Source organism: Pseudorca crassidens, chromosome 2, assembly GCF_039906515.1.
Source record: "Pseudorca crassidens isolate mPseCra1 chromosome 2, mPseCra1.hap1, whole genome shotgun sequence".
Taxonomy (NCBI): Eukaryota; Metazoa; Chordata; class Mammalia; order Artiodactyla; family Delphinidae; genus Pseudorca; species Pseudorca crassidens.
The window spans coordinates 67,611,984-67,639,246 of record NC_090297.1 but is presented as its reverse complement, the minus strand read 5'-3'; the positions used below and the strand labels follow the sequence as shown (position 1 = coordinate 67,639,246).

The 27,263-nt window shown below is 37.9% G+C and overlaps 2 protein-coding genes across 16 annotated transcripts in view; both read right to left on the bottom strand.

Moving 5' to 3' along the window:
• The window catches only part of NEXN (nexilin F-actin binding protein), a 58,466-nt gene extending 52,314 nt beyond the window's left edge, over positions 1–6,152 (bottom strand). For 2 of the 8 annotated variants that reach the window (XM_067726649.1, XM_067726652.1), the window contains exon 1: positions 5,906–6,042. Coding sequence is in view for 5 of the 8 variants with exons in the window: in XM_067726645.1 (XP_067582746.1) it covers positions 5,910–6,088 (179 nt within the window). In the remaining 3 variants the exon portion in view is untranslated. Of the gene's footprint in view, positions 1–5,587; positions 5,606–5,905 lie in introns of those variants that run through there. The other 6 variants (XM_067726645.1, XM_067726644.1, XM_067726646.1 and 3 more) reach the window with 6 other exon arrangements.
• Positions 6,153–6,440: 288 nt separating this feature from the next.
• MIGA1 (mitoguardin 1) overlaps positions 6,441–27,263 on the bottom strand; it is a 99,035-nt gene continuing 78,212 nt past the window's right edge. For 7 of the 8 annotated variants that reach the window (XM_067726653.1, XM_067726654.1, XM_067726656.1 and 4 more), the window contains 5 exons: positions 26,895–26,993; positions 23,822–23,956; positions 22,664–22,717; positions 19,644–19,760; positions 14,251–17,891 (listed from right to left, as the gene is read on the bottom strand). In XM_067726653.1, the coding sequence (XP_067582754.1) occupies positions 17,673–17,891; positions 19,644–19,760; positions 22,664–22,717; positions 23,822–23,956; positions 26,895–26,993 (624 nt within the window). In that variant the 3' untranslated portion in view covers positions 14,251–17,672. Of the gene's footprint in view, positions 6,614–13,830; positions 13,918–14,250; positions 17,892–19,643; positions 19,761–22,663; positions 22,718–23,821; positions 23,957–26,894; positions 26,994–27,263 lie in introns of those variants that run through there. The other variant, XR_010940915.1, reaches the window with a different exon arrangement.

Here is a 27,263-nt window from a genome sequence, read left to right as displayed (position 1 = left end):
TGGGACCCGATGCAGCAAAATATATCAATAAATAATAAATCTTAAAAAAAAAAAAAGAATTAGTTCAAGTTTCTTAGTTTGAGTGAATGGGTGGACAGGGTTACCATTAAAAGCATGTTTAAGGGATAAAAAATTGAGTTCAGTTTTGAACAGGTTTTACTACCTGTCAGAATTACATTTGGGGTCTGGTTATACATGTACTAAGAACTATGGACTTTTAGAGCTCATTCGCTAAAGACCTTAAAGATCACTTAGTCCAACCCGTTCATTTACCATATGAAAAAATGGGAGGCTCAAAAAGATTCAGTGACCAATCCAAGGCTGCAAACTATTCAGCAGCAGCAGAAGGAACTAGACTCCAAGTTTCTTGACTTCTAGTCAACTACTCTTTCACTCCGTCATTCTCCATTTTTACCTAAAAGTACACGAAATATATATATATGAATTGTATATATGTATACATACACAGTATACTAATATTGGTATCAGCTGGCATAGCAATAAATGAGATAACCTTCAGAAAGTCTTTGAAAATGACTTAATGGCCTGATAAAATATGTTTCAAAAATAGTGTATACTTTTGAGCTGTTACGGTTTCCAGGTTGAATATTAAGGTATAAAGCTCAAGCTGTGAAACAATATGTAAGTCTCACAGAGGAATATAATAGTAAGTGTGACAGACGGTCTTAAAATACGCATGCTAATGTTCCTGTTCTAGAATTTCATCGGACTTATGTCTGACCTCTAAATTTTCTAAATTTAATTACTTTACTTGACTTTTTTTGATATGCAATTAAAGTATTTCAAGATAGCAAATAAGGCAGGAATCAAGAAAAGAATTTTAAATCATAGCTGGCTATCATTTACAATAACTATTTCATTGTGTTAATGTATTATCTCTTTTCTCAAGGAGAACAGAATTGTCAAGAAAGTGACAGCTTTAAATCTGCATTTCATTAAACTCAAGTAAATTCTTTGTCTCAGCTTTTAAGAAGGTTTTAGACAGAACGCTTACCTATACACTAGAAGTAAATGTTAAAACCTACCTCTTTACAGTCTTTGGAACAAACAAAATTATTTTGAGCTTCATAAAATGTGAGCCTAAATATTTTTTTTGATTTATTTTAATTTACTTATTATTTTTGCCTGTGTTGGGTCTTCATTGCTGCACGTATGCGCTTTCTCTAGTTGCGGCAAGTGGGGGATACTCTTGGTTGCAGTGCGCAGGCTTCTCATTGCAGTGGCTTCTCTTGCTGCGGAGCACGGGCTCTAGAGCGCGTGGGTGGGCTTCAGTAGATGCGGCGCTTGGGCTCAGTAGTTGTGGCTCGTGTGCTCTAGAGTGCAGGCTCAGTAGTTGTGGCACATAGGCTTAGTTGCTCCACGGCATGTGGGATCTTCCCGGACCAGGGCTCAAACCCGTGTCCCCTGCATTGGCAGGCGGATTCTTAACCACTGCACAAGCAGGGAAGCCCCTAAATTTTTATCATTTTGCACTTGTACAAGAAATATAAACTTAAATATTATGTAACCTTATTACATTTAATGAAGGTTGTAACCTTATACTCTAAAACTTATATTACAAAACATCATGAACCTCATCACAGCTCAAAAATATGAAACTAGATCCTATTTTACCTATTTAAAATAGTGAGTTTTTTTCTCCTACCAATATATAATTCCTCACTTATAACCAAGAATCTTATTTTCAACCTGTCTTGACATGCTTCTGTATTAATATATAATACTTTGCACTCATATGACTGTGTGTAATGTTTTCAAAAGAGCATTCACCATACTATGAGTCCCTGAAAGGTAAGCACTGTGCTCTAGTTGGTTCTTTATCTTTTGCGTCTCATATAACAACTAGGACACAGTACAAACTCGATTCATATTTGAGCTAGTGAACAAATAACAAAGAGGAGGAAAACTGTCTGATCCAAAATCAGCCCAAATGAAACTTATGAATGATATCTCTAAAAGGAGGGCTGATGATGAGGTTGCACGAATGAATGAACAAATGAACAAACAAATAAATAAAATTATAGAAAGTAAAATAAAATGGAGTGAGTTTACTTATTAACCTAGATATCATGAAAAACCAGAAATTGGGCTTTCAGGATGTTGGCTTCCCAAGCAATTTCTGGAGGAGACTGGGCCTCCTCATCCCCTCTTCAAGTGGAAGATGGCCTTTCAATGAAGGACACAGCTGGGAATGGGAAGACCCAGGCCACTGGCCCCAAACAAGTGGGTGGGACAGTGAGGTGGAAGAATAGTAGTTAACTCCACTTGATGACCAATGTCTAAGGTTGCAAAAACTCTCCTAAACACTTAAGATGGGGAAGGAGTAGGATTATTTAAGAGTTCCTAGGAAAGATTTCTTTCCCAGAGATATCTCCCCTATGCTTTCTAAAGTCCCACCAGTTAAAATATTTTTAGTTCTCAATACATGGTTCCTTTCAGCTCAATGGACACTAGCAATTAGTGTCAATGAAAGTTAACCTCTCCTTCCCATTCCCATGATCAGATTACTTAAGAGAAGGATTGCTAACCAAAATATACCTTCAACATTTAACGTCCAGGTTCCTAATGCCAAGTCCAGCAGACTGCCCATCATATCATGGCTTCAGACTTGCCCTAATATTGATACTTAGATCAGGGGCCTGCATATTCAAGTGTCTATAGTCAGGTAATGTAAGTTCATGTTATGTAGTATAATTGACAGGTAATATAAATGAGTGATGACTAACTGTCAAACAGTAAGGGATGGTGGAGACTATGTCAAAAGAAGAGTGTGTACCCTATCTGAGGAGGGAGCCACTACTTAGTTCCAGAATATTCTTGCTATGCAGAAATGTGGACCCAGTTTTGCCAAGATCTTCCAATTTTTCAAGAGAGGCTGAAAATCCATATTTTAATATAAAATGTACTATTTTTAAGCATGTCTATGGCTGAAAGTGGCTTTTTGGCTCCCAGTTTGTGGCCCTTGATCTAAATGAACAAGCATCATTGAGAAAATGCAAAGAGACAAAGGGGAGGCCTATTTTGGCCAGAAAGAGGGAGGCAGAATCAAAGGGGAGAAAAGGGGAGGAAAGAGGCACAGAAAGGAAGGTGGAAGTCAAATTTCACCAACCTCAAAACCTGGCCTAGGGAACCCAAACTATCTGTCTTCTAATCTGAGAAAAAAAGGAGGAGATGAAGAAAGAAAAAAAAAAAAAGAGGGGAAGGGAGAAAAAGAACCAACTCTTGAACACTTACTAGATGGCAGATGCTGTATCAGATGCTTTCACATATGCACTTTCACTGAGATATGGCAATGAGAGAAAAAACATCCTATGCATGGGGAAAAGAGGGAACTATATCAAAATACTAACCATTTATGTGTCAGATGATGAGAGCCCCCTTTCCAGTTCCCCACAATTTTAAACCATAAATATAATATGGTTATATTAACTTTATAATAAAAAACAAAGTTGATTGAAAGTTAAATAAACAAGTTGGATTTCTGGGTAAAAATCCACCCATCCTAGAGTGTAGAAAGTATACTACCATTAAGTCAAGCCAAACTATGCACTGAGCATTTAAATAGAAAAAGAAAATATAACAACTCTAAGTGTATATAGATATGTAATCTTGCAATTATAAAACCAGAAGAAAGAGAACATGAAAGAAACTATACAGGTGATCTCGACCACAGACAGATTAAATAAGAACAGAGATATGTGAAATTGTTAAGAATGCTGTAGGTCATTCTCCTTCTTAATTATAAAGTTGACTACTAAGATGTTTTGTGTGTGTGGCCTACAAACATACAATGTACTAAGTCCTCTCTTCTATAAAATCTTTCAGACATCTGCCCATCTGTTACATACTTTTCTACATTTACTACATTGTTTTCTTTCTTTTAGGCATGTATTTTTAGTTAAACAATACTTTTATTTGCCTTTAGGGTGTTTCAAAGGTAACAGTAGGTTTTCTTTTTTTTCCTAAATGAAGTAGTATCTCATTTCAGGCCACTTGGGTTCTAAGCAATCTAAATTCCCAATTAATCTCTTCCAAATATACATATCCAGTTTTCATTCTGTTCACAAATGAAACCCTAACCCAAATACCTCAAATGTAATTTCAGGGGAACAATACTGTTCAAAAACCTAGATAATGCATTCCTTCGCTGATGCTAAATATAGTCATCTCAAGATGACATACATTTTGACAATGATCAGTCTTACATATCAAATTTTCAAAAATAGCACAGATTCCATTTTCAATGAGTAGGAAAAATTGCTATTCACTACATTTCAGCTTAAAATGGATTTAAAAGTGTGACTCTTTCATGAAAATGGAAATTACATCAATACTGTATCAACGTAAATTGGATTTAAAAGAATTTTGTTATGGTTTTTGCTTAGGGCTCTTTAAGGGAGTCGTGGCAGACAAAATACAGAATTGCCCACATTTTTCTTTCAAGTATTCCTATCCAGAATATAAAATATCTTCAAAAACAGGGGGCTAATAGCTGTGAGAAGGAATCTGACTTAACTACATTAAGTAACCAAAGTTCATTTATACTAAATATACCTCCTCAAAAAAAACCCTGTCCCTCAATTTGGTTGATAATGCACTTTTCCACCCTACCGGGCTTCAAAACTCAAAAGAATTTCAGAGACTTATGTGTATTCTGAGTTTTCTTATGGCAACAATTTAACCTGTAAAAGGACTGGCGGAGAATAATGTGGTTCACTCAATGATGGGTGACTAAGATGGTATAAATACCTAAGTTTATATAATCATGCTACCCAACACATAGTTATGTTGTGACTCGAAGGCCAATGGGCCCATACATGAATTCATTAACAAAATTAAGCTGGTGAATGATGCTCCTGTTGCTTTGCTCATGGAACTAATTTCTTTCTTATTATGGCTTAACTTCTTTTCTTTACCTGCCTCCAGCCCAAGGACAGACATTTTGTTAGGGCATATCCTTATGCTATTTTTATCTTGTTCTCATTCTATCCTCCCTCTCTGTCTCTCTCTCCCACTTTCTCTTCACCCCACCCCCCTTCCAACCTCTTCGTTCGCATTATGGACCTTAAATTAAATAAATATGAAATGAAGATCTTGAAGCCATTGCGATAATCAACTAACCTCTCAACTAGGTTATTTTCTTTATAAACGCCATTAATAATAATTTTTTAGCATTTGTAGAGCTTTGCAGAGTTTACAAACAGTTGGAATGGCTCGGCGTTTTCAAAAAGCATACAGAGAAGGGAGGTCTCGAGAGGTGACTACATCATTCACTCCAACTTCCAGCTCTAGTTGCACAACTCCCAACATCCGACATAGGTTAGAATCACTAAAAACTAGTCTGGAGGGAGGGGGCAGATGATGGGCTGTTAAATCACATTTCAGTCCCCAGCCTCCACAGGGACCGATCAGGAATGACTGCTCTTAAAAACAACAGGCACTGCCGGCGGAGACGGAGACCGCGCCGGGGGCACGTGGTGGGGGACGACACGGCACTTTACCTGCCGGGACCCCTGGGACAGAGCAAGGGGACCGGCACCCGCTCCACCGCCGTAGGGCTCACTACCTGCAGGACCGAGAAAGCTCCCGAAACTGCACAGACAGGGCGCAAGCCGAGCTGAAGCTGCGGAGCCGGGCAAGGAAGTCGTGGCCGGGAGCCCGAGGCCGGTGACCACGGAGGGACAGCCAGGCCGATCCCGGTCCGCCCTCCGCCAAGCCCGCGGAAGCGGCTCCGAGGGCCGTTTCGCTCGCGCCGGCGGACCAGCGCGTCGCCACAGCTGGATGGAGCCGGGCCAGGAGCCGGGGCGCGCGTCCCCGCCGCCCCGGGGGAGCCAACGGCTCCGTCTCGGCCGCCCCCTCCCCATGTCCCCCCGACTCCTCTCACCCGCCTCGAGCCGGCGACACGCGAAGGTCCGGGGTGCGCGCTGGCAGGCTCTGGGCGCCGGGGTGTGGTCAGGGGTCCTGGCGCTCCGGCCGCCGCCGCTCCAGCCGCTACGAGCCCTCTGGCCGCCGCCGGCTCCAGCAGCAAGTTTCCATAAAAGTCCTGGTGTGCAGCCTGTTCCCGCATTCCAGGCGGGCCCAACGCCGGCTGCAGCTGTTCCAAAACACGAGGCCAGTTCCCCCAACCCCCCGCCTCCGCCGTGTGGCCCGGAGAGGGGTGGAGAGTCCAGGAGGAAGGCGGGCGAGGGGGGCGGTGGCTGCCAACTTTCCGCCGGGACCTGCGGGTCGCCCGGCTCTGGGTCCCTGCGCTGACCCCCTCCCCGCGGGTCCCCCTCCACCTCGCGGCGGGGTCCGGGGAAGGCAGGCTGCCTCCCTTGTGGGAAACGGGTGCTACCGGAATGGGGTTCAGAAACAGGCGGCGGCTGCCTCCCCGCGACCCGCAGCCGCTTTGCGCTGGGCCCGCTTCTCAGCTGCCCTACCGGTCCTGGTGTCTAAGGATCCGAAGCACTGCCTTATCTTCTTCATCCAGAGCGTCGACCCTTGGCCAACCTTCCTTTTACTGTTGAGAGCACAGGGCAGCAGACCGGGGACCACTTCATTTGTCTGTTGCTCTCCTTTTCTTGGTTCTGGTCTTCAACTCCAAAGAGAATGGCTGATAGAGAAAAGTGGAAGAAAGAGGGGTGAGGGGGCGGGGAGGAGGAGGCATAAAAATAAATAATATTTATATAATCTTCCAATTTTCCTTAATTGAAGGCAAATCATCTCTGGTCTTTCTAAACCTACATTAATGCATCTTGCGAATATTAGCACCACAGAACTTTTCAATCTGGACCACCAGACTGCCAATTAAATCCATCAGACAACCTACATTAAAACCTGAAATACTAATCCAGCGGTGACATTTTCCTGGTTGGGAGACCTTCAGTTCTGCACTGCATGCATAAAATGAATATAAATTTAATGAATGAGTGAATGAATTAACAAAATCGAACTAGCATCCACACAGATAAGCCAGGGAAACTATCCACACAGATAAGCCAGGGACAACTACCTCCAATTTCCAGCCCTGGGCACAGTGGTGCTCAGGTTATATTTTCAGGGATTCTGAAAAGGCCTTCTCGTCTTAACTAAAACTTTCCTTCTCCATCCCATCCCCGTACACTATTTACTCGGGATGGAAATTCTTTTAAGAGGTATAAACCATTCACTCTTCAATTAGAGAAAAGTTCTAGATTGGTAATTAAGACAGCTATTTAAACTTACTCTAATACAGGTTAGTGTGGCCTGGATGATCTAGCTTGTTCCCTTGCACCCGTCAATACCATCACCCTAACCTTCTTCAGTTCATGGAATTTTCCGTGGTCATTCTGGCTGCAGGGCCTTTGCATAAGCTGTTCCCTCTGCATGAAATTCTTTCCCTGGACTCTTCACCTACCTAACTTCAACATATGCTTTTGCTGTCTGCTTATATGTTGCTCTCTCAGAGAAGCCTTCCTTTTACCCCAAGCTTTATCAGTCCCCCCATTATAAATTCTCACTCCACGCTTTTCTTTCTTACACTTACCAATTTATAATTAACACATTTATATTTATGACTTAAAGGAGTAGAAACTGTCTTAACTGATCCACTCAGATACACCAGATACAATAAAGCTCTTCATTCTTCCTATAAACTCTGCTAGCTACCCACAGCATGCAAGGCCTACCTCTTCTCCCCTCAATTCATCATTCATTCATTCAACAAATATTCAGTTCTAGATACTTAGGATACAGCAGTCACAAAACAAATAAAAAGCCCTGCCATCATGGGACATACATTTTAGTGGAAGAGGGCAGCCGGTAAGCAAATAAACAACTAGGTGATATGCATTAGAGATAAACCAGAGCAGAAAAGTAGGGAATGATGGGAACGGAGTGGGAGAAAAATGGTCCAGAAGGAGGTGCAAAAGCCCCAGGAAGGATCCTATCTGACATGTTCTAGGAAGAGCAAGAAGGCTTCTGTGGGTGAAGCTGAGTAGGCAAAGGGTGAAATAATACTGAGTGGAGTGGGGCAGGAGACAGACTGTGAGAAACCTTTTTTACATTGTAAGGACTTTGGCTTTTACTCGAGTAAGATGGGTGGCCACCGGTGGATTGTGAACAAAGCAGTGACATAATCTGACATATTTTTAACATGTTCACTCTGGCCAATGTGCTGCAAACACACTAAATGAAGCAGGGAGACCAATTAGGAGGCTTCCAAAATAATCAGGATGAAAGGTAATGGGAGTTTGGACCAAGATGATAGTTCTGTAGGTAGTGAGAAATGCTTGGCGTATTTTTTTTCTTGGTACTTTTTAAAAAGTGGAACTGGTGTATAAGAATGCCAGAGAGTTCTGTGCATTAACTTTGTATCCTGCTACTTTACCAAATTCACTGATTAGCTCTAGTAGTTTTCTGGTAGCATCTTTAGGATTCTCTATGTATAGCATCATGTCATCTGCAAACACTGAAAGCTTTACTTCTTCTTTTCCGATTTGGATTCCTTTTATTTCTTTTTCTTCTCTGATTGCTGTGGCTAAAACTTCCAAAACTATGTTCAATAAGAGTGGTGAGAGTGGGCAACCTTGTCTTCTTCCTGATCTTAGTGGAAATGGTTTCAGTTTTTCACCATTGAGGACGATGTTGGCTGTGGGTTTGTCATATATGGCCTTTATTATGTTGAGGAAAGTTCCCTCTATGCCTACTTTCTGCAGGTTTTATTTATTTATTTATTTTTCGGTACACGGGCCTCTCACTGCCATAACCTCTCCCACTGTGGAGCACAGGTTCCGGACTGCAGGCTCAGCGGCCATGGCTCACGGGCCCAGCCGCTCTGCAGCATGCAGGATCCTCCCGGACCGGGGCATGAACCTGTGTCCCCCCTGCATCGGCAGGCGGACCCTCAACCACCAGGGAAGCCCTCTGTAGGGTTTTTATCATAAATGGGTGTTGAATTTTGTCAAAAGCTTTCTCTGCATCTATTGAGATGATCATATCGTTTTTCTCCTTCAATTTGTTAATATGGTGTATCACACTGATTGATTTGCGTATATTGAAGAATCCTTGCATTCCTGGAATAAACCCCATTTGATCATGGTGTATGATCCTCTTAATGTGCTGTTGGATTCTGTTTGCTAGTATTTTGTTGAGGAGTTTTGCATCTATGTTCATCAGTGACATTGGCCTGTAGTTTTCTTTCTTTGTGACATCTTTGTCTGGTTTTGGTATCAGGGTGATGGTGGCCTTGTAGAATGAGTTTGGGAGTGTTCCTCCCTCTGCTATATTTTGGAAGAGTTTGAGAAGGATAGGTGTTAGCTCTTCTCTAAATGTTTGATAGAATTCGCCTGTGAAGCCATCTGGTTTTGTTTGCTGGAAGAGTTTTAATCACAGTTTCAATTTCAGTGCTTGTGATTGGTCTGTTCATATTTTCTATTTCTTCCTGGTTCAGTCTCGGCAAGTTGTGCATTTCTAAGAATTTGTTCATTTCTTCCAGGTTGTCCATTTTATTGCCATAGAGCTGCTTGTAGTAATCTCTCATGGCATTCTTATACACTAGTGATGAAAAATCTGAAAGTGAAATTAAAAAAACACTCCCATTTACCATTGCAACAAAAAGAATAAAATATCTGGGAATAAACCTATCTAAGGAGACAAAAGACCGGTATGCAGAAAATTGTATGACACTGATGAAAGAAATTATAAAGATGACACAAATAGATGGAGAGATATACCATGTTCTTGGATTGGAAGAATCAACATTGTGAAAATGACTCTACTACCCAAAGCAATCTACAGATTCAATGCAATCCCTATCAAACTACCACTGGCATTTTTCACAGAACTAGAACAAAAAATTTCACAATTTGTATGGAAACACAAAGGACCCCGAATAGCCAAAGCAATGTTGAGAACGAAAAATGGAGCTGGAAGAATCAGGCTCCCTGACTTCAGACTATACTACAAAGCTACAGTAATCAAGACAGTATGGTACTGGCACAAAAACCGAAATATAGATCAATGGAACAAGATAGAAAGTCCAGAGATAAACCCACGCACATATGGTCACCTTATCTTTGATAAAGGAGGCAAGAATATACAGTGGAGAAAAGACAGCCTCTTCAATAAGTGGTGCGGGGAAAACTGGACAGGTACATGTAAAAGTATGAAATTAGAACACTCCCTAACACCATACACAAAAATAAACTCAAAATGGATTAAAGACCTCAATGTAAGGCCAGACACTATCAAACTCTTAGAGGAAAACATAGGCAGAACACTCTATGACACAAATCACAGCAAAATCATAGTAAGATCCTTTTTGACCCACCTCCTAGAGAAATGGAAATAAAAACAAAAATAAACAAATGGGACCTAATGAAACTTCAAAGCTTTTGCACAGCAAAGGAAACCATAAACAAGACCAAAAGACAACCCTCAGAATGGGAGAAAATATTTGCAAATGAAGCAACTGACCAAGGATTAATCTCCAAAATTTACAAGCAGCTCATGCAGCTCAATAACAAAAAAACAAACAACCCAATCCAAAAATGGGCAGAAGACCTAAATAGACATTTCTCCAAAGATGATATACAGATTGCCAACAAACACATGAAAGAATGCTCAACATCATTAATCATTAGAGAAATGCAAATCAAAACTACAATGAGATATCATCTCACACCGGTCTGAATGGCCATCATCAAAAAATCTACAAACAATAAATGCTGGAGAGGGTGTGGAGAAAAGGGAACCCTCTTGCACTGCTGGTGGGAATGTAAATTGATACAGCCACTATGGAAACAGTATGGAGTTTCCTTAAAAAACTAAAAATAGAACTACCATACAACACAGCAATCCCACTACTGGGCATATACCCTGAGAAAACCATAATTCTAAAAGAGTCATGTACCAAAATGTTCATTGCAGCTCTATTTACAACAGCCAGGACATGGAAGCAACCTAAGTGTCCACCAACAGATGAATGGATAAAGAAGATGTGGCACATATATACAATGGAGTATTACTCAGCCATAAAAAGAAATGAAATTGAGTTATTTGTAGTGAGGTGGATGGACCTAGAGTCTGTCATAGAGTGAAGTAAGAAAGAGCAAAACAAATACCGTATGCTAACACATATACACGGAATCTAAGAAAAAAAAAAAAGTCATGAAGAACCTAGGGGTAAGACAGGAATAAAGACACAGACCTACTAGAGAATGGACTTGAGGATATGGGGAGGGGGAAGGGTAAGCTGTGACAAAGTGAGAGAGTGGCATGGACATATATACACTACCAAACGTAAAATAGATAGCTAGTGGGAAGCAGCCGCATAGCACAGGGAGATCAGCTTGGTGCTTTGTGACCACCTAGAGGGGTGGGATAGGCAGGGTGGGAGGGAGGGAGACGAAGAGAGAAGAGATATGGGAACATATGTATATGTATAACTGATTCACTTTGTTATAAAGCAGAAACTAACACACCATTGTAAAGCAATTATACTCCAATAAAGATGTTAAAAAAAAAAAAGTGGAACTGGTAGGATTTTGGTAACAGATTCAGTGTGAGATGTGAGGAAAAGAAGTTTTGGGCCTGAGGAACTGGAAAAATGTTTTCATTTACTGGGATGAGAAAGATGGGGAGGAGGTTTAGGCTGGTGTGGTCAGGAGATCCGTTTTGGACATGCTAAGTTTGAGAAGACTATTAGAAATCCAAGATTTGTCTATCTGTGTAAACATTCCTTGTATATTTATCATGAATCGATTAGATTTGTTCTCACTCTTGATTACATCAGTTGCATGTTACTGAAATTACACAAACATTATAAAAAGGAAGAAATACCAAAGCAAAAATAAACAGTTAATAGTTTTTATAAAAGCTAAGTCGAATGCTTTGAAGACGTAATAAAAGCAAATAGCTTATAAACATTACCATCAAGCTAGCTGTGGGGAAGACAAATGTAAGATTGGGTAGAAAATTATGAAAACCTAGGGGGATTTGGGACTCATTGCTTTTCATGTAACTTTTTCTCCTTTAAATAAGGGAAACTGGAAAACCCAGATGATGATTTTGAGGTATAGTTTCTACAACAAAGACATCTCAGAATACCCAGTAGATCCATACTCCCAGTAAAGGCCTTCACCCTCCCTCAAAAGATTGGTCCAAGAATGTGCACATATTCATTTAAAATTAAAATGTCTACATTATCTATATACAATTTATTATGATTCCCTGGTGTGATATTCAGTCACCAAAATAACCCCAAATGATCCCGCCTCCTAGTCTTTCCACCCTTGTGTAATCTCCTCCCACACTGTGTCAGGGTTGGTCTGTGTGACTAATAGAGTATGGCACAAGTGATGGTATGTCCTGTTCAAGTCTAGGTTATAAAAGATACTGTGTCTTTTGCCTTGATATCTCTTGGATTACTCACTCTGGGGAAAGCCAGCTGCTGTATTTTAAAGATACTCAGGCAGCTCTGTTAAGAGGCCCACGTGGCAAGGACCTAAAGCCCCCTGACAACAGCCATGCGAGTGAGCAAATCTTGGAAGCAAATCTTCCAGCCCTAGTCAAACCTTCAGATGACTGCAGTCTCAGGACAGACCCTAAAACCCTGGACCACTAGAACCAGCCGTTCCTAAATTCCCAACCCTCAGAAACTATGGGAGATAATGTTCGTTGTTTAAAGCTGCTAAATTTGGGGATATTTTTTTACGCAGCAATAGATAACAAATGTACCCGCTTTAACCTACTTTTAAAAAAATTATCCATCTGCTACCACATTAAGCACTCAGTCCTTTTTAAAGTCCCTGGGCCTAATTCTCTCACAGTGTTATTAAATAAAAGAATTAGCAAAATTCTAGAAGTCACATATTTCAGGTGCTTTCAAATGTCGAAGTTCTTCTCTATATTTAAGTATTATGGTATTATTTCAGATAGCAAATTATAAAAGTTCTGTAATTTCCTATATATAAGTATACTTTGTGAAAGCCTTTTGTGACACACATAAGAGACAGTTAAAAGCAAAACGCTGAGGTGGTATCTGATATACCAGTTGCCTTGCTGAGGCTTTTAAGTACAGAATAAAAAGCACCATAGAAGGAAGGTTTCCTTTTTTTTTTTTTTTTTCCTGTACTGGAATTCAGTCCTTTCCTGCCCAAACTATAAAGGTTATTAGGGGTTTTTCACTGTTCAAAGGTAGAAAAAAAACAAAAAAAGAACCTCATCAGACAAAAGAGCTGAGCAGCCTGATCAAAGATGTCAGTAGCATGAGGAGAGAAAGAGATTAAAGGAGAAGTGGCAGGTTAAAGTATTACAGAATACAGAGTATAGGAAGAAACACTACATAAAAAATAGAAGTCAAAAGAAAGAACAGTAGGAAAGACAGCTGGATAAACCAAGTGAGTTTATAACGATTTCCAGCAAAGCCCTAAAAAGAGTGTAACAATAGGACACTGAGACTCTTGTAGAGGAGTATTTTAGACAAACATAAAAATTCGGAGCGACATGTTTAAAGGGCAAAATATTAAGTTCATGTAGCAGGGTCAACGAGGACGGTATGAGACAACAGGAGGATGGCAGATGACAAAGAAAACAGAAGATGAGACTGAGACATGGATCAGGTTTCCCATTCCATCTCCAACCCTATATCCTTGCTAGGAAAAAATTTCACCCATATTTGTATGGTTCGTTTATTAAGTAATATACTTAAGTTTATGTTTAGTTTAACAGTCTAAAAGTATAACTATACACATTTATCTATACTGTACAGGTTTATTCTAAAATAAACCTCTTCATTAAAAAGTCCCAAATCGAGAATACTGTTTTTATAACGAGGTAAACCCTTCTCACCATCCGGTGTCTTCAGTGGTGTCCAGGCAGCATCCCTCTCCTTGACTAAATGTATCTGAACCAAGAAGTGGTGGGCAAGGGGCATGTCTGAATAGGGAAGGATGCACGTACATCAATAAGATAAATTTATATTGTGTTTGATGGCAATTTTAACCAAAACACTTTAAATTCTTAATAAAAAAACACAAGTACTTTCCCTTTATTGATCACAAAACTGTTTTCTCTCCCAGTTAGTACATAAAGAAAACATACTTTTACACTTGATTTCAGTATTTCTGCAGCGTTCTGTATTCTCCATGCCTGTATATGTGGTCTTATGGAGACTGAAAGCTCCCATAAGGTAGGTAGGGTTTGCTGAGACAAGTGTGACCTTGCAAATATATATAAGCATTGTATAAAATATTCAATACATCAGCAAGATGTACCATCACTTTTTTATTTGGCAGAAGTAGAAATACAGCCATGTTACAGTGCTTATTTTGGCTAAAGAGCCAGTGCTATTTTTTTCTGCTACTGTAGTGTTTCACTTTTACATAAATTAATAAGTGCAGTCCTTACATATAGGAAATAGACACATTTACTGATATCAGCCAAGTAAAGCTAATACACGGTTGTTCTCAAACTAAGCAAAACAATAACATAATATAATCATTAGGAACAAAGAAAGGATGCCCTTATTTCCATTAATCACAGACTATACAAATTCTTAAGTCTCACATACAGAGGTATTTCTAAATTTGATTAATCCAAGCAAAAAAAATATATTTTTTAATTCAGCCTATTTCTTACAACCACTTTGAAATATATATTCCAAATAATTTCCTAATATGTGTTCATATTAAAATAAAAGCAAATTATGTTATGAACATAATTTAAAATTTCTAATTATGAAATGTCACAGAGAAGTATGTTAAATGTTACTTTGGCATTCCTATCTCACAGGTTTAAAGGAATAATAAACTAAAGAATTCTTTTGTAACGCAAATAATCACTCCCTAGATAATCATTTACGTGGAAAATATTATATCTTAAGGCAAGAAAAAGTTTGTAAATATTTTTTATGAAGTCAGTTAATTCAACAACTTAATAGAATCACAATAAATATATACAAATAAAAAATTTTTTTATGAGAAGGAAAAAGTTCTTTGGAGTTGACTATAACACTATGAAAAACTTGCCTTCTTTTTAAAAAGAATCTCATTTTGACATTTAATAAACATATCACAATCCTGCAAGAATAAATAACTAGCCTTTTAGTTGAACAAAGATGTAGAGAAACCAAAATAGAAAAAAAAAATCATCAAATATAAATCACCTGAACACTTATCTTTTTTCTTCCAGAAAACAGGAGGAAAAAAAATGCATTTTCTCATGATTAATTCAAGGTCCTCTTATAATTCACATAGGGAAGTAGATGGTAGAACTCACGGTGGCAAAGGCAATATTCTGATAATACTACCATGAAGAAGTGTTAAATAGGGTTTTATCCTAAAAGGCTCTGGACTAATTTACTTACTTTTTATTTTTTAAAACTGCTTTTAACCCAATTTCAAGGCAAACTGAAATTGGAACATACGCCTCAAGTACTCTTCAGTGGTCAGAAACATTTTTAAGAGCTGTTTCTTTAGAAAGGTCAAGTTTCTTCCCTTATAATAGAGAGGGTTTTTTCTATACCTATTACCTTGAAAGTCTATTTGGTCATTCTTGTCTCTTAAGTCAAAGGCCACATAGAAAGCCTCTTACTAAGGTAGTAGCTTCTGAAATGACCAGAAACTAACCAACCTCAAGCACTGAATTTGAGGTTGATATGCTCTTAAATATGGGCAATTTCTTTTTTTTTTTAAGGTGAAGTGTAAAAGAAAAAACACCTTCTGGAAAGCCATTCATCTTATCTGATGAAATAAATTTCCCAGAGTTGTTTCATGTACTAGCAGCATTATTAAATAGTGCAATTCTTCAAAACAGATTTCAAACAATATCCTCTTCAAATAATAAAGTAATTAAGTTTACTTATAGCGTTGTTTATAAAACCACAGCTTAAAACATTCAGCCCCCAAACAGGAAAATTAACATAAGCAATAACTATCTTGCTTATACAATGATGGGAATAGGTGTGTGCACACGTGTGTACGTGTGTGAATCATTCAAGGCCGGTGGTACCTCAACAAGAAACCAAAATACAGGATACAAATTTAAAAAGTAAAATATTACATAATGCAATTTTTAGCTTTGATACCTCTAAAGATATTCCTCCATCAACAATAAGAATTATGAACAGCCAAGTGTTAAATTAAGAATATATGTAATATGTGTAAGAAAAGTCAAGGAATTATATACTCAAAAAATATGAGAGCAATATTTCATATTGTTTAATGTTGTAACCTATACATTATGGAACACAGTACATGCAAACAGCATAAAGGTTCTGAATGTCCTATTTTGTAACTAATATTATATAAATTTGGCACATATATAAACTTAAAACCTTAAAAGACTATGCTTCTTTCCCCACTTTTCATTTTCTATTCATTCATCAGAAACTAGGCACTTTAAAAATGCATTTAAAAAAAATATATTTTAGATCCTTCTGGATAACTCACTCCTAAAATGAATAAAGCCCACTTTAGGAGCAAAATCAACAAATCCAATCTATTGTTTTACTCAGACAGCCACTTTAAATAAGTGGCATATGATTTACACACAAAATTAATACAACTCTGAAAGTATCTAATATACTCTGAAGAACCTTATTCATATGAACAACGCACTTGTTCATACATCTATCATAAAGGACAGGAAACATACTTCCATACCATTAAAAAATATTTTGTTCTATATTCGGGGGAAAAACCTTCAAGACCTCCCTAAGATTCAAAGTATCAATGAATAACTTAAAAATATGGTTACAATATGACAAATTCTCAGTGTGCTAAGTTCTCTGTAGAAACAACTAAAAGCCAGTTTTGCATAAGGAGAAAGAAGAAATGATTTTACTGTATCAAGATTAATACCCTAGGATGTTGGGAGATGGTCTCAAAACTACATGGAAAAATTTTAATTGCCTGTCATAGTTAATAAGTGTTATATTTTTAATCAATATTCATTCAAGGGAAATATTCTAATCTATACCAAGATAAAAGAAATTTCTTCAGTCTCTCTATTGTAACATAGGACCAACTGTAATGTATTTTGGAAACTTCAGTAAATCTAACATAAACTTGTAAACTTCTCAGTGGCAATTCGTTTAAACGTTCTGTAACGATACTCGGCTATTACAATTTCTTTGATTCAAATACTTAAGCAAATGCACAAGCAATAACATAAGCAGTACGTATTAAACACCACTACTGCCTAAATTTGATTAAACAACAAATAACTTTACAATTAAAAATACATTTTCAGGCAAAGTTAACTTTGTTGACACTAGGAGTAATATATTCTTGCATGTGTGGGCCATAAAAGTCTTGGCTAAAGTATATGTATTCCAGGTGCAAAGCATAAAAACAAAGCTTTTGAGAATGAAACTGGACATTTCAGACAGCTTCAAGACAACAAATCAATTAACTCCCAAGTACTGGTTTCAATTCAAGCAGTATTTCTGTAAAATATACATTTCACAAAGATTATTACCTAAAGATTAAAAAAAAAGCACTTTGGATACACTACATGGGGATTCAATGACAGAACTTCTGTGTAAGTACAGTACAATCACTCATTCTTTACTAGGTTTTTTTTCCCTCCCTGAGTCCATATCCACCAATTCTGTGTAATATATGTTACAAAATCAATAGTTACCTTAAAATATTTCATAGCACACTGAAATTGTCTGATTTTTATGGTACTTATTGTACTTTGGCTTCTAATAGGCCACTGGGCATAACATGACTATGACTACTTATACAGCTACTTGTATGCCTCAGTGCATCGGCTCCAAGATAGGCCATTAAAAGTTCAGTGCGGCGAATAAGCAACTGCATGAGGTCTTCAGCCAAAGTCTCTATACTGGAGTAGCGCACCTTCTCAAAATCAAAAATGTCTTTGAGAAAGAAAAGAACTTGATTCTGGAAAATGAACACAAAACAAATTGGCACTTATTAGACCAAAATTATATTAAAACTAAATAGTTACTAATATTGTAACAAACAATGAATTAGGGGTCAGTTCCACTACTAATTTCAAATCTCAATAGAAAAGGAACCTTGAACAAGTGATTAAACCTTTTTGGGGAGTCTCATTTTCTTTTTCTGTAAAATAAGGGATAATTACTACCTGTCATTTTTTACTACTCAGGGCTGATGTAATGATTAAAAAAAAAAAATCTTAAAAAAAAAAAAATCTCAGGAGGGTGGGAGGGAGATGCAAGAGGGAGGAGATATGGGGACACATGTTTATGTATAGCTGATGCACTTTGTTATACAGCAGAAACTAACATACCATTGTAAAGCAATTATACTCCAATAAAGATGTTAAAAAAAAAACTCTGGGAAATGCTGGTAAATACTAAAGCACTGTATAAACCTAAGGGGCTACTATTAGTCCTGTCCCAATAATTGAAGTTTTCATTGTTACCTATGGGCACTGGTACTACTTTAAGACAGGAAAGTAAACTATTTCCAATAATTATAACTTATAAATTTCAAATGTACCAAAAATGACTTGACATGTGAAAAATAAAAATAATTTCAGGTCTCAAATCAGTGGAAGATCGTGAAGAATATTTCACTTCAGTAACTTAATACTTATGCTGAAACCCATTTTAAGCAACTTGTATACTACTAAGTAAGTCTCAGGTTGTTATGCCGTGATGGAAAACAAAGTAATTCCAAAGAACAAAAAAACAGGAATATTTAATTTCTATCCTACAGAAATCAACTGTTAAGAGGTACTAAGAAGGCACAGTTTATAGATTTCATTGGATTTTATATCTGGAAGGGTCGCTGGCGATCAACCTGTATGGTCCCCTCATTTTATGAAGAGGAGGAGGACAAAGCATGATTTGCCCACAATCAGAGTGCTCATTAATGGCATACTTAATTCCCAGTCCAAACTTTTCCCTCTAAACACATACCTTACACTTGAGAGGTCAAGTAAATTAATCAAAAATTGAGTTTTCAATGACAGGAAAAAAAAAAATGTCCTAAACCATTTATATAAATGTTACATTAACGGCACATAAACAAAATAATTTAATTTTTCAAGTGAAGGGTATAGAGTAACATCCAAAGTTTCAAACATCAAAAACTTTCAAATTCATACTTATGTTTACTTTTATTTGCTCCTTGAAACTCAGCCTAAATTCAGGACTATTAAATAGTGAGACTTTTCTTGGCACTGTGCCAGGCAGAAATTTCTGCAACAAGCTGCAATTTGTGTTTTGGTAAATTTAAACTGCTGACTTTGGAATACAATTTTAAACTCCCACCTTATTTCTCACAGCTGGGATTTTATCATTCATATTACCTTTAACTAGAACTTATTTCTAAATTGCCACATGTGCAATAAAGACAGATATTATTTGTTTTACAAATTTCAGAAGTGTCCAGGCATGCAGAACTGTCTATAGCAATTTGTTTAACATTGTAACACACATGAGAACATGTACACATTAAAGAAGAAACTGATAAGGTGAATGGACTTGTTGAATCTTCTCCAGGATAAAACACCAAATCTATATAATACTGTTTCACTGGCATGGGTGACTTTTATAATCTTACATTTAAATAACATTCTTCTACAAAACCAAAACCAAACAGAATAAAACTTTATCCGTTTTTCAGTTTAGAAAAAAGAAATGATTCAATGACTGAACATACCTTAAAGAAGCAACATAAGTCATAGAGAGAATTTCTAGGACCCAAAAAACCCCAGGCTAGGACAGGGCTGATGTGCTCACAAATGGCATAAAAATGGGCAAAAAATCCATCTGGGATCTGTTACGAAGTAAAGGAGAATCAAGTTATTTTTACCTTCTTGCATTTGCTTGCTATCCATCATATGACCAGCTCTTTTTAAGGATAGACCAAGGGTCAATGATAAGCTAGCCTAATAAGACAGTTAATACACTTAACAAGTAACTGTTAGAGTCACAGAATGCTTTAAGTAGATTTCATATCCTAGCCAACAGTCTCAATTTGCTGAAAACATTATTTCTTAAAGGCACTTTTACCTCATAAAAAAGCAATCACAGTGCTGTAACCAAGCAATAACAAGAATGCTACAATGTTCCTTAGCAGTATAATTTTTAGGATGAATGAGACCAACATGGTTTTAGCTAGTTCAGTAGAATTTAAGAAATTCTACTCAATCACTTAATTAGATTATCTGAAAAAGACTAAAATGAATTTTTAATTGATTAAGCACAAAAATATGCTTACTAGAATTCTAACTTTTAGTTAAGGAACCAGATATTATTGAAGCATTTAATTAGGCAATGCACCTTCTTGTGAAATAGTAATACATACAGTTGTGATTTAGGAAACTCTCTAAGTTTATTAATAACTTTCTAAATCTCCTTTGTTAGATAACATCCTGTGAGATTCTGTCATAGCATCTACTGGGGATAAGTATGCCTTAAGATCCTGCCTCTTGGAGGAGTTATCTTCTATTTTACAGGCTCCAAGACATCTTTTAAATCTCAAATTAAAAATATATTATAACAGCAGTTACCATTTAATGAGTACCCACTATATACCAGATAATATGCTAGGTTCTATTTAATTTAATAAAACGTTCCTGAAAAATTAGGTCATGTTAGTATCATTTTAATATGTAAAAAGTGAGACTTCAGAGGGGTTAAAAAACCTATCCTGGGCTTCCCTGGTGGCGCAGTGGTTGAGAGTCTGCCTGCCGATGCAGGGGACATGGGTTTGTGCCCCGGTCTGGGAAGATCCCACATGCCGCGGAGCAGCTGGGCCCGTCAGCCCTGGCCGCTGGGCCTGCGCGTCCGGAGCCTGTGCTCCGTAACGGGAGAGGCCACAACAGTGAGAGGCCCACATACTGCAAAACAAAACAAAACAAAAAAAAACCTATCCTAACTCACATACAGCTAGTTAGTAAAGGCCAAAAAGTTATCACGGATACATGGACTGTAGTCTAAGAGATGTTCTGCATATATTAAAATTCTAAATCCCATACTTAAATTAACTATATATATTAACTATAATAGGAATTCAGACAGGTATGAAGTTAGCATAGGCTGAAGTAGAAGAGTCATGCTTCATCAAGGAATAACGTGAACTGAAACAGTAGGTAAAATTTATTTAAGTAGACAGGATAGAGTATGACATTCCAGGATAGGAAATAGTTCCCCAAGACGTAAGATATATAGCTATCTGTGGATACAGGAAGAATATTAGTCCAAGGCATGAGATTTATACTAAGAAGTAAGAAATAAGGTTAGGTATAATGATAATAATATTACTATCATTATTATTATGGAAACTACTACTTATTAAACTCTTTTTTATATTTACTCTTAATTTTATGTTTTATCTCATTTCATCTTTACAGCAGCTCTATGAGGTAGGTATTAACTTCATTTTGCAAACAGGAAAACTGAAGGTCAGCTGACAGTAACTTGCCTATGATCATAATGGTTAGTGCGAAAATCAAACCTAAGTCTACAAGTCTGTTCCCCAGCCCTAAACCAGTGGTTCTCAGACGTTAGAGTTTCTAATCATTTGGGGAGCTTGCTAAAAACACAGGGTCTTTAGAATCATTTTTTATACAATTTTTAAAGGTTACATTCCATTTACAGTTATTACAAAATATTGGCTTTTTCCCCATGTTGTACAATACAACCCTGTACAACATCTTTGAAATAAGAATTATGCAAATATATGGTTTCCAGAATTATTTTTAACAAGCACCTTCTGCAGATGCTGTGAGACCTATGCTCCAGAAACACTGCACTTGGCAATACTATCTCAAAGGTGTAAGGCTCAGACTTAGAAATATGGACATGACAAAATACTGTAGGTCAGTGGGCAAATGATAATAAAATAATAATAACCTACAGGTGCATAATGCACTGTGTCAAGCACTGTTCTAAGACACTACATTTAATCCTCAAAAAACCCCATGAGGTGGAAACTATGCTCTTCTTTAGAGATGAGAAAACTAAGGCATAGAGAGGTCAAGACTTGCCTGAGGTCATAGCTGGTAGGTGGCATCTGAACTCAGGCAGCCTCACCCCAGAGTCCATCCTCCTTTACCACAAGAGTGTATGTGAGAGCAGTGTATGGTGGGTGAGATAGCCTGGAGGGTGCGGAGCGTGCGAGCAGGATATGACTTTGAGATGTTTTTTGGTAGGCGCTCTCAGTTGAATAAACCAGCTAATCAATCATCATTTCTCAACTGGATTACATGAAGTGGAATCCACTATGCTAAACAATTTTTTTTTTTTTTTTTTTTGCGGTACGGGGGCCTCTCACTGTTGTGGCCTCTCCCATTGTGGAGCACAGGCTCTGGACGCGCAGGCTCAGTGGCCACGGCTCACGGGCCCAGCCGCTCCGCGGCATGTGGGATCCTCCCAGACTGGGGCACAAATCCGTGTCCCCTGCATCGGCAGGTGGACTCTCAACCACTGCGCCACCAGGGAAGCCCTAAACAATTTTTTTAATCTTAAAATATCATTAAGTGAAAAAAAAAAGTCTATTAGCACTGTTTGCAACTTTAAAAACAGAGAAGCCAACGCAGTGCCAAAAGATCACTCATCTAGCTTGAGGGACAGTGCTTATGAGCTGCCATCCCCCGCTGAGAACTGACTCACAAGTTTCTTTGACAGGAGCTTCAAATTACTTTACAGAGAACTCCAAGACATAATGAATTTTACCTTCATCTGTTGCCTTTTCTGTTTCAACACTGACCAACAACTTGAAGCCACAGCCTAAACATATACAGAGGAGAAAAAGCAAGATTTAAATTTATAACTATATAAACTTTCCATTTAGAAAAGAGTGACTTTAATTAGAAATTCAAAGTTTAAAGATCTAAAATGTTTAAAACATTAACTAAAAAGAAATAGTCCATGCTCCTTCTATTGTTTGTAAATATCAATGAAAAGATGTTTATAAATTTTAAAATTAAATACAAAGCCACTAAAAGAAAAAGGGTGGACTCCAGTGACAAGGAACTTGGTAATTATAGTTCAAGTAATATTTTTTTCTTCAAGAATAGTAGTGCTGGAAATAGCTGTGAGTTGAACCAACAGTCTTATTCAAATAAAGAACTAAGAAACATAACCATAATGACAGGGACAAAAACACCCAAGTGGATCCTGAAGGAATCTGACCCTACTCTGGCATGACCCCACTTCGATCAACGTCACTGTCCCAAATCAGTTACAGAAATGGAGACATGTATCTTTTATGGTTAAAGCATACTTTGAAGGAAAAGTATTATAATATATATATTTTTTTTTCCTCCAAAAATATATATATCGTCTTTTCACTGAAATTGCTATATTTGTTTAGTCATAGAGCCATTTCAGTTACAGATAATTTTTTGTTAGGTCGGAACTAGTTTGAAACCCAAGTGTTTTTTGAGATCTGAAGAAATACTGGGTCCTCCAGGTCGAGGCAGGGACTGACAGAAAAGCCAAAAGGAAATTTCATCTTCAGATGTTACATATCATACACATCTGATCCCAATATCAAAGGATGAGCTCAGTTTCCATAACAGTCGTCTACAGGCAGACACATATATATAAATCTTATTCATCTTCCTATTTTGTTTTTAAAAATATATTTATTTATTTATTATTTGGCTGCACTGGGTCTTAGTTGCAGCACGCGGGATCTTTTAGTTGCGGCATGCGAACTCTTAGTTGCAGCATGCAGGATCTAGTTCCCCGACCAGGGATCGAACCTGGGCCCCCTGCATTGGGAGTGTATTGTCTTAACTGCTGAACCACCAGGGAAGTCCCCATCTTCCCAATTCTGACTAATTTTCATCAAATTTAAATGGTTGAGAAAGGTAAACCACCACTTACGGTTTCTTTGAAGGAGGAGTTTAGCCAGCGATTATTTACTACATTCTGTATGGATGTGGGTGGGTTTTCTAAATCTTCAAAGGAATCCATTAATATAAAATCCAAAACAACATCATAAAAATTTAGATTTTTCACCTGCATTAAATTATAAGTTAAAACAAATTATTACTACATAGAGCTGAAATGAAGTCTGAGCCAGGGCTTCATACTGATACATTACAACAGCAGTACATTTTTAGTTGAATCAGATTATATCTCTGACAAAAACAGAGGAAGAAGAGAGACAACTATGAGAACAACTCACCACCAGAAATTATAATTCACATGACAGCTGTTCCCTCCTAGATCCTATCAGGTGAAATTAATCTCTCCCTCCACTCTATTCTAGGAGTTCTTTGTTCATGCTTTTATTGGGTTGGCCAGAAAGTTTGTTTGGGTTTTTCCATAAGATGTTAAGGAAAAACCCGAACGAACTTTTTGGCCCACCAAATATTATGGTATCCACAATGCTCATTCTGTTCCGTCATTTAGTTACTGGTGTATCTGCCTGTCTTCCCCACCACATCATGAACCTCTCGCTCTTTCATTCATTCATGCAAATTGTATTGTACTACATGCTGTACCAGGTGCTGAGACTTCTACAGTAAGCAAACTATATGCTTAGAGGTTAGTGGGGAAAAGACAGCAATAAATAATTCCACAAATGCACAATTAAAACTGTGATAAGCACAGTAAAGGAAAAAGTACACGGTACTATGAAAGCTTATGATGGAGCTTCTAATCTAGACTGGATGTCAGTGAGGGCTTTTTTCAAGGAGTGAGGCAAGCCAAGTACATGAAATGCCTTGTCAATACTTGAAGGTAAGAAAGAACACAGTGATGTGGAGCCAAAGAGTATCACTGAACGTGTGCCGCAGCTCTCTACAGCACGGGGGCGAGTGCCTAGAGACAGGAGGAAGGGCCAGCTCCTGCACAGTTTATGGCCCAGGTTAATGACTTTGGATTTTATCCTCACAGTATTTTGGGGGGTAGTGGTGGAGGGGAGATGGATGATCAGATCTTCTTTTTTATTCTTCGGTAACTCATGAATCTATTTTTTTTTTTCCAGTTTCAGTGAGACATAATTGACATACAGCACTGTAAAAGTTTAAGGTGTACAGTATAATGATTTGACTCACATACATCATGAAATGATTACCACAGTAAGTTTAGTGAACACCATCATCTCATATAGATACAGCACGGAAGAATTAGAAAAAAAAATTTTCCTTGAGAACTCAGGATTTACTCTCTTAATGACTTTCATATTTATACAGCAGTGTTCATTATCTTTAATGTGTTGTACATTACATCTGTAGTACTTATTTATCTTATACGTGGAAGTTTGTACTTTTTGACCACCTTCATCCAATTCCCCTTCCCCTGACCCCCTGCCTCTGGTAGCCACAAATCTGATCTCCTTTTCTATGATTATGTTTGTTTGTTTTTAAAGTATAATTGACCTACACTATGTTAGTTCCTGGTATACAACACAGTGATTCAATGTTTCCATACATTTTAAAATCATCAACATGATAAGTCTAGTCTAGATATTACATAGTTATTGACTATATTCCCCACACAGTACATTTCATACCTGTGACTCACTTATTTTATACCTGAAAGTTTGTACCTCTTAAATCTCCCTCACCTATTTCTTCTCCTCCCTCCATCCCTCTCCCATCTGGCAATTACCTGTCTGTATCTATGACTCTATTTCTGTTTGTTAAAGTTAAGTTTGTTCATTTGTTTTGTTTTTTAGATTCCACATGTGAGTGAAATCATACAGTATTTGTCTTTCTCTGCCTGACTTATTTCACTCAGCATAATACCCTCTAGGTCCAACCATGTTGTCACAAATGAGAAGATTTCATTTTTTTTTTATGGCTGAGTAATATTCAGATTTGTATTGCTCAAGACCATTTTGGCAGAAATGTGGAGAGCAGAACAGAGAGGAGGAAGAGTGAATGCAAGGAGGGGAGAAGCAGGCAAGAAACTGGGGAATGCAAAACGCTGGGGTAGCCCAAGGGAAAACAACAGTTACTCAGACTACCACGGGGCAGGCAGCAACAGAGAAAAGTTGCAGAAACTGAAAGGTATATAGGAGTTAAATTGACAAAACTTAGAGATGAATATGATAAAGTAGGCGAGGACCAGTGACGTGTAAAAGCATGAGTCCCAGGTTTCGGGCCTGCGCAACTGAACGGATGCCAATTCCTTCACTGAGTGAGGGAACACCAGAGAAGGAAAGATCGTGCCTCCATGTTTCTGCACCTACTGTCTTCTCTGCCTAGAAAGCCTTTCAGTCCCTTGCAAACTCATTCTTTTAGCTTCCATAACAACAAAATATTCCAGGCTCATCATGTGCTTTCTCTAACCCAGCGCAGAAATCAGCCATTTTTCCAAGAAGTCCTAGTTCCTTTTAGTGGAGAGTGGTACTTACAAGTTAAAATCTGTGTGCTAGAAATAATTTCTTTTGAGGTGTTTCTGCTCCCAGACCCTCTCAGTGAATAGAGCTAGGAAGTTTATGTGTGTTTATGTATATTTATTTCCCTATCTATCTATATTGTAAACTATGAATTCACACTGACAGCTCCAATTCCAATCCTAGCTTTTTTATACCTCCCTTCTCTGACAGTGAGTTATCTGGTTCTGATCATTCTTAATGTATTTAATTGTTTGTCTGATCCTGTGTATGCAGCCAATTCCCTGGCCCCACTGAGCTGCCACTGTCCTAGCTGAAACCATCCTTGCACAGGCTACCATTACCACCCTGCTGGCGCCTGCTCATTGACTTCTGGATGGAAGACAGGGAGAGAAGGAATGAAGGGCTTCCTAAAAAAATAGTATTTTCACCTGCTGCCTCAATGTATAAAGACTGTGGTTGCTCTTGTTTCTGACTCTGTCATAGCCACCATCACACAATTGGTTTTACTGTCATTTAACAAGGACAAAGAAACAGTGGCCTCAAATTATGTAAATATTCTGAGTAAATAACTAAGGGGGACAACTATTATAAAAAATTTGAACTTACTCCTCTAGCAGCAAGTTCCATTTCAGTACTATCCCAGTGATCAGTCTGCTCTAAAAAATAGATCATTTCATCAAAAACATCTTCAAACTTCTTCGGATTCTGTAGAAGAAAACACACTTTAATCCTAAGCCCGACTTTATAACAAGGCTCAAGCCTACAAAGTAAATAAGTTACTCTTCAAGTAAGTTTGTTAGATCTTCATTCTATTAGGTAACTGAATTAAAACGCACTTTCAAGGGATGCCGTATTCATTTGATTTAATATTTTGTTAGTCCAACATTTTGCAGAAGCCAAGACTAAGAATGTTATGTAAAATGTCATACACAAACTGCTTACTACTCAAATATGTGTGCTTATTTAGGTCAGTCC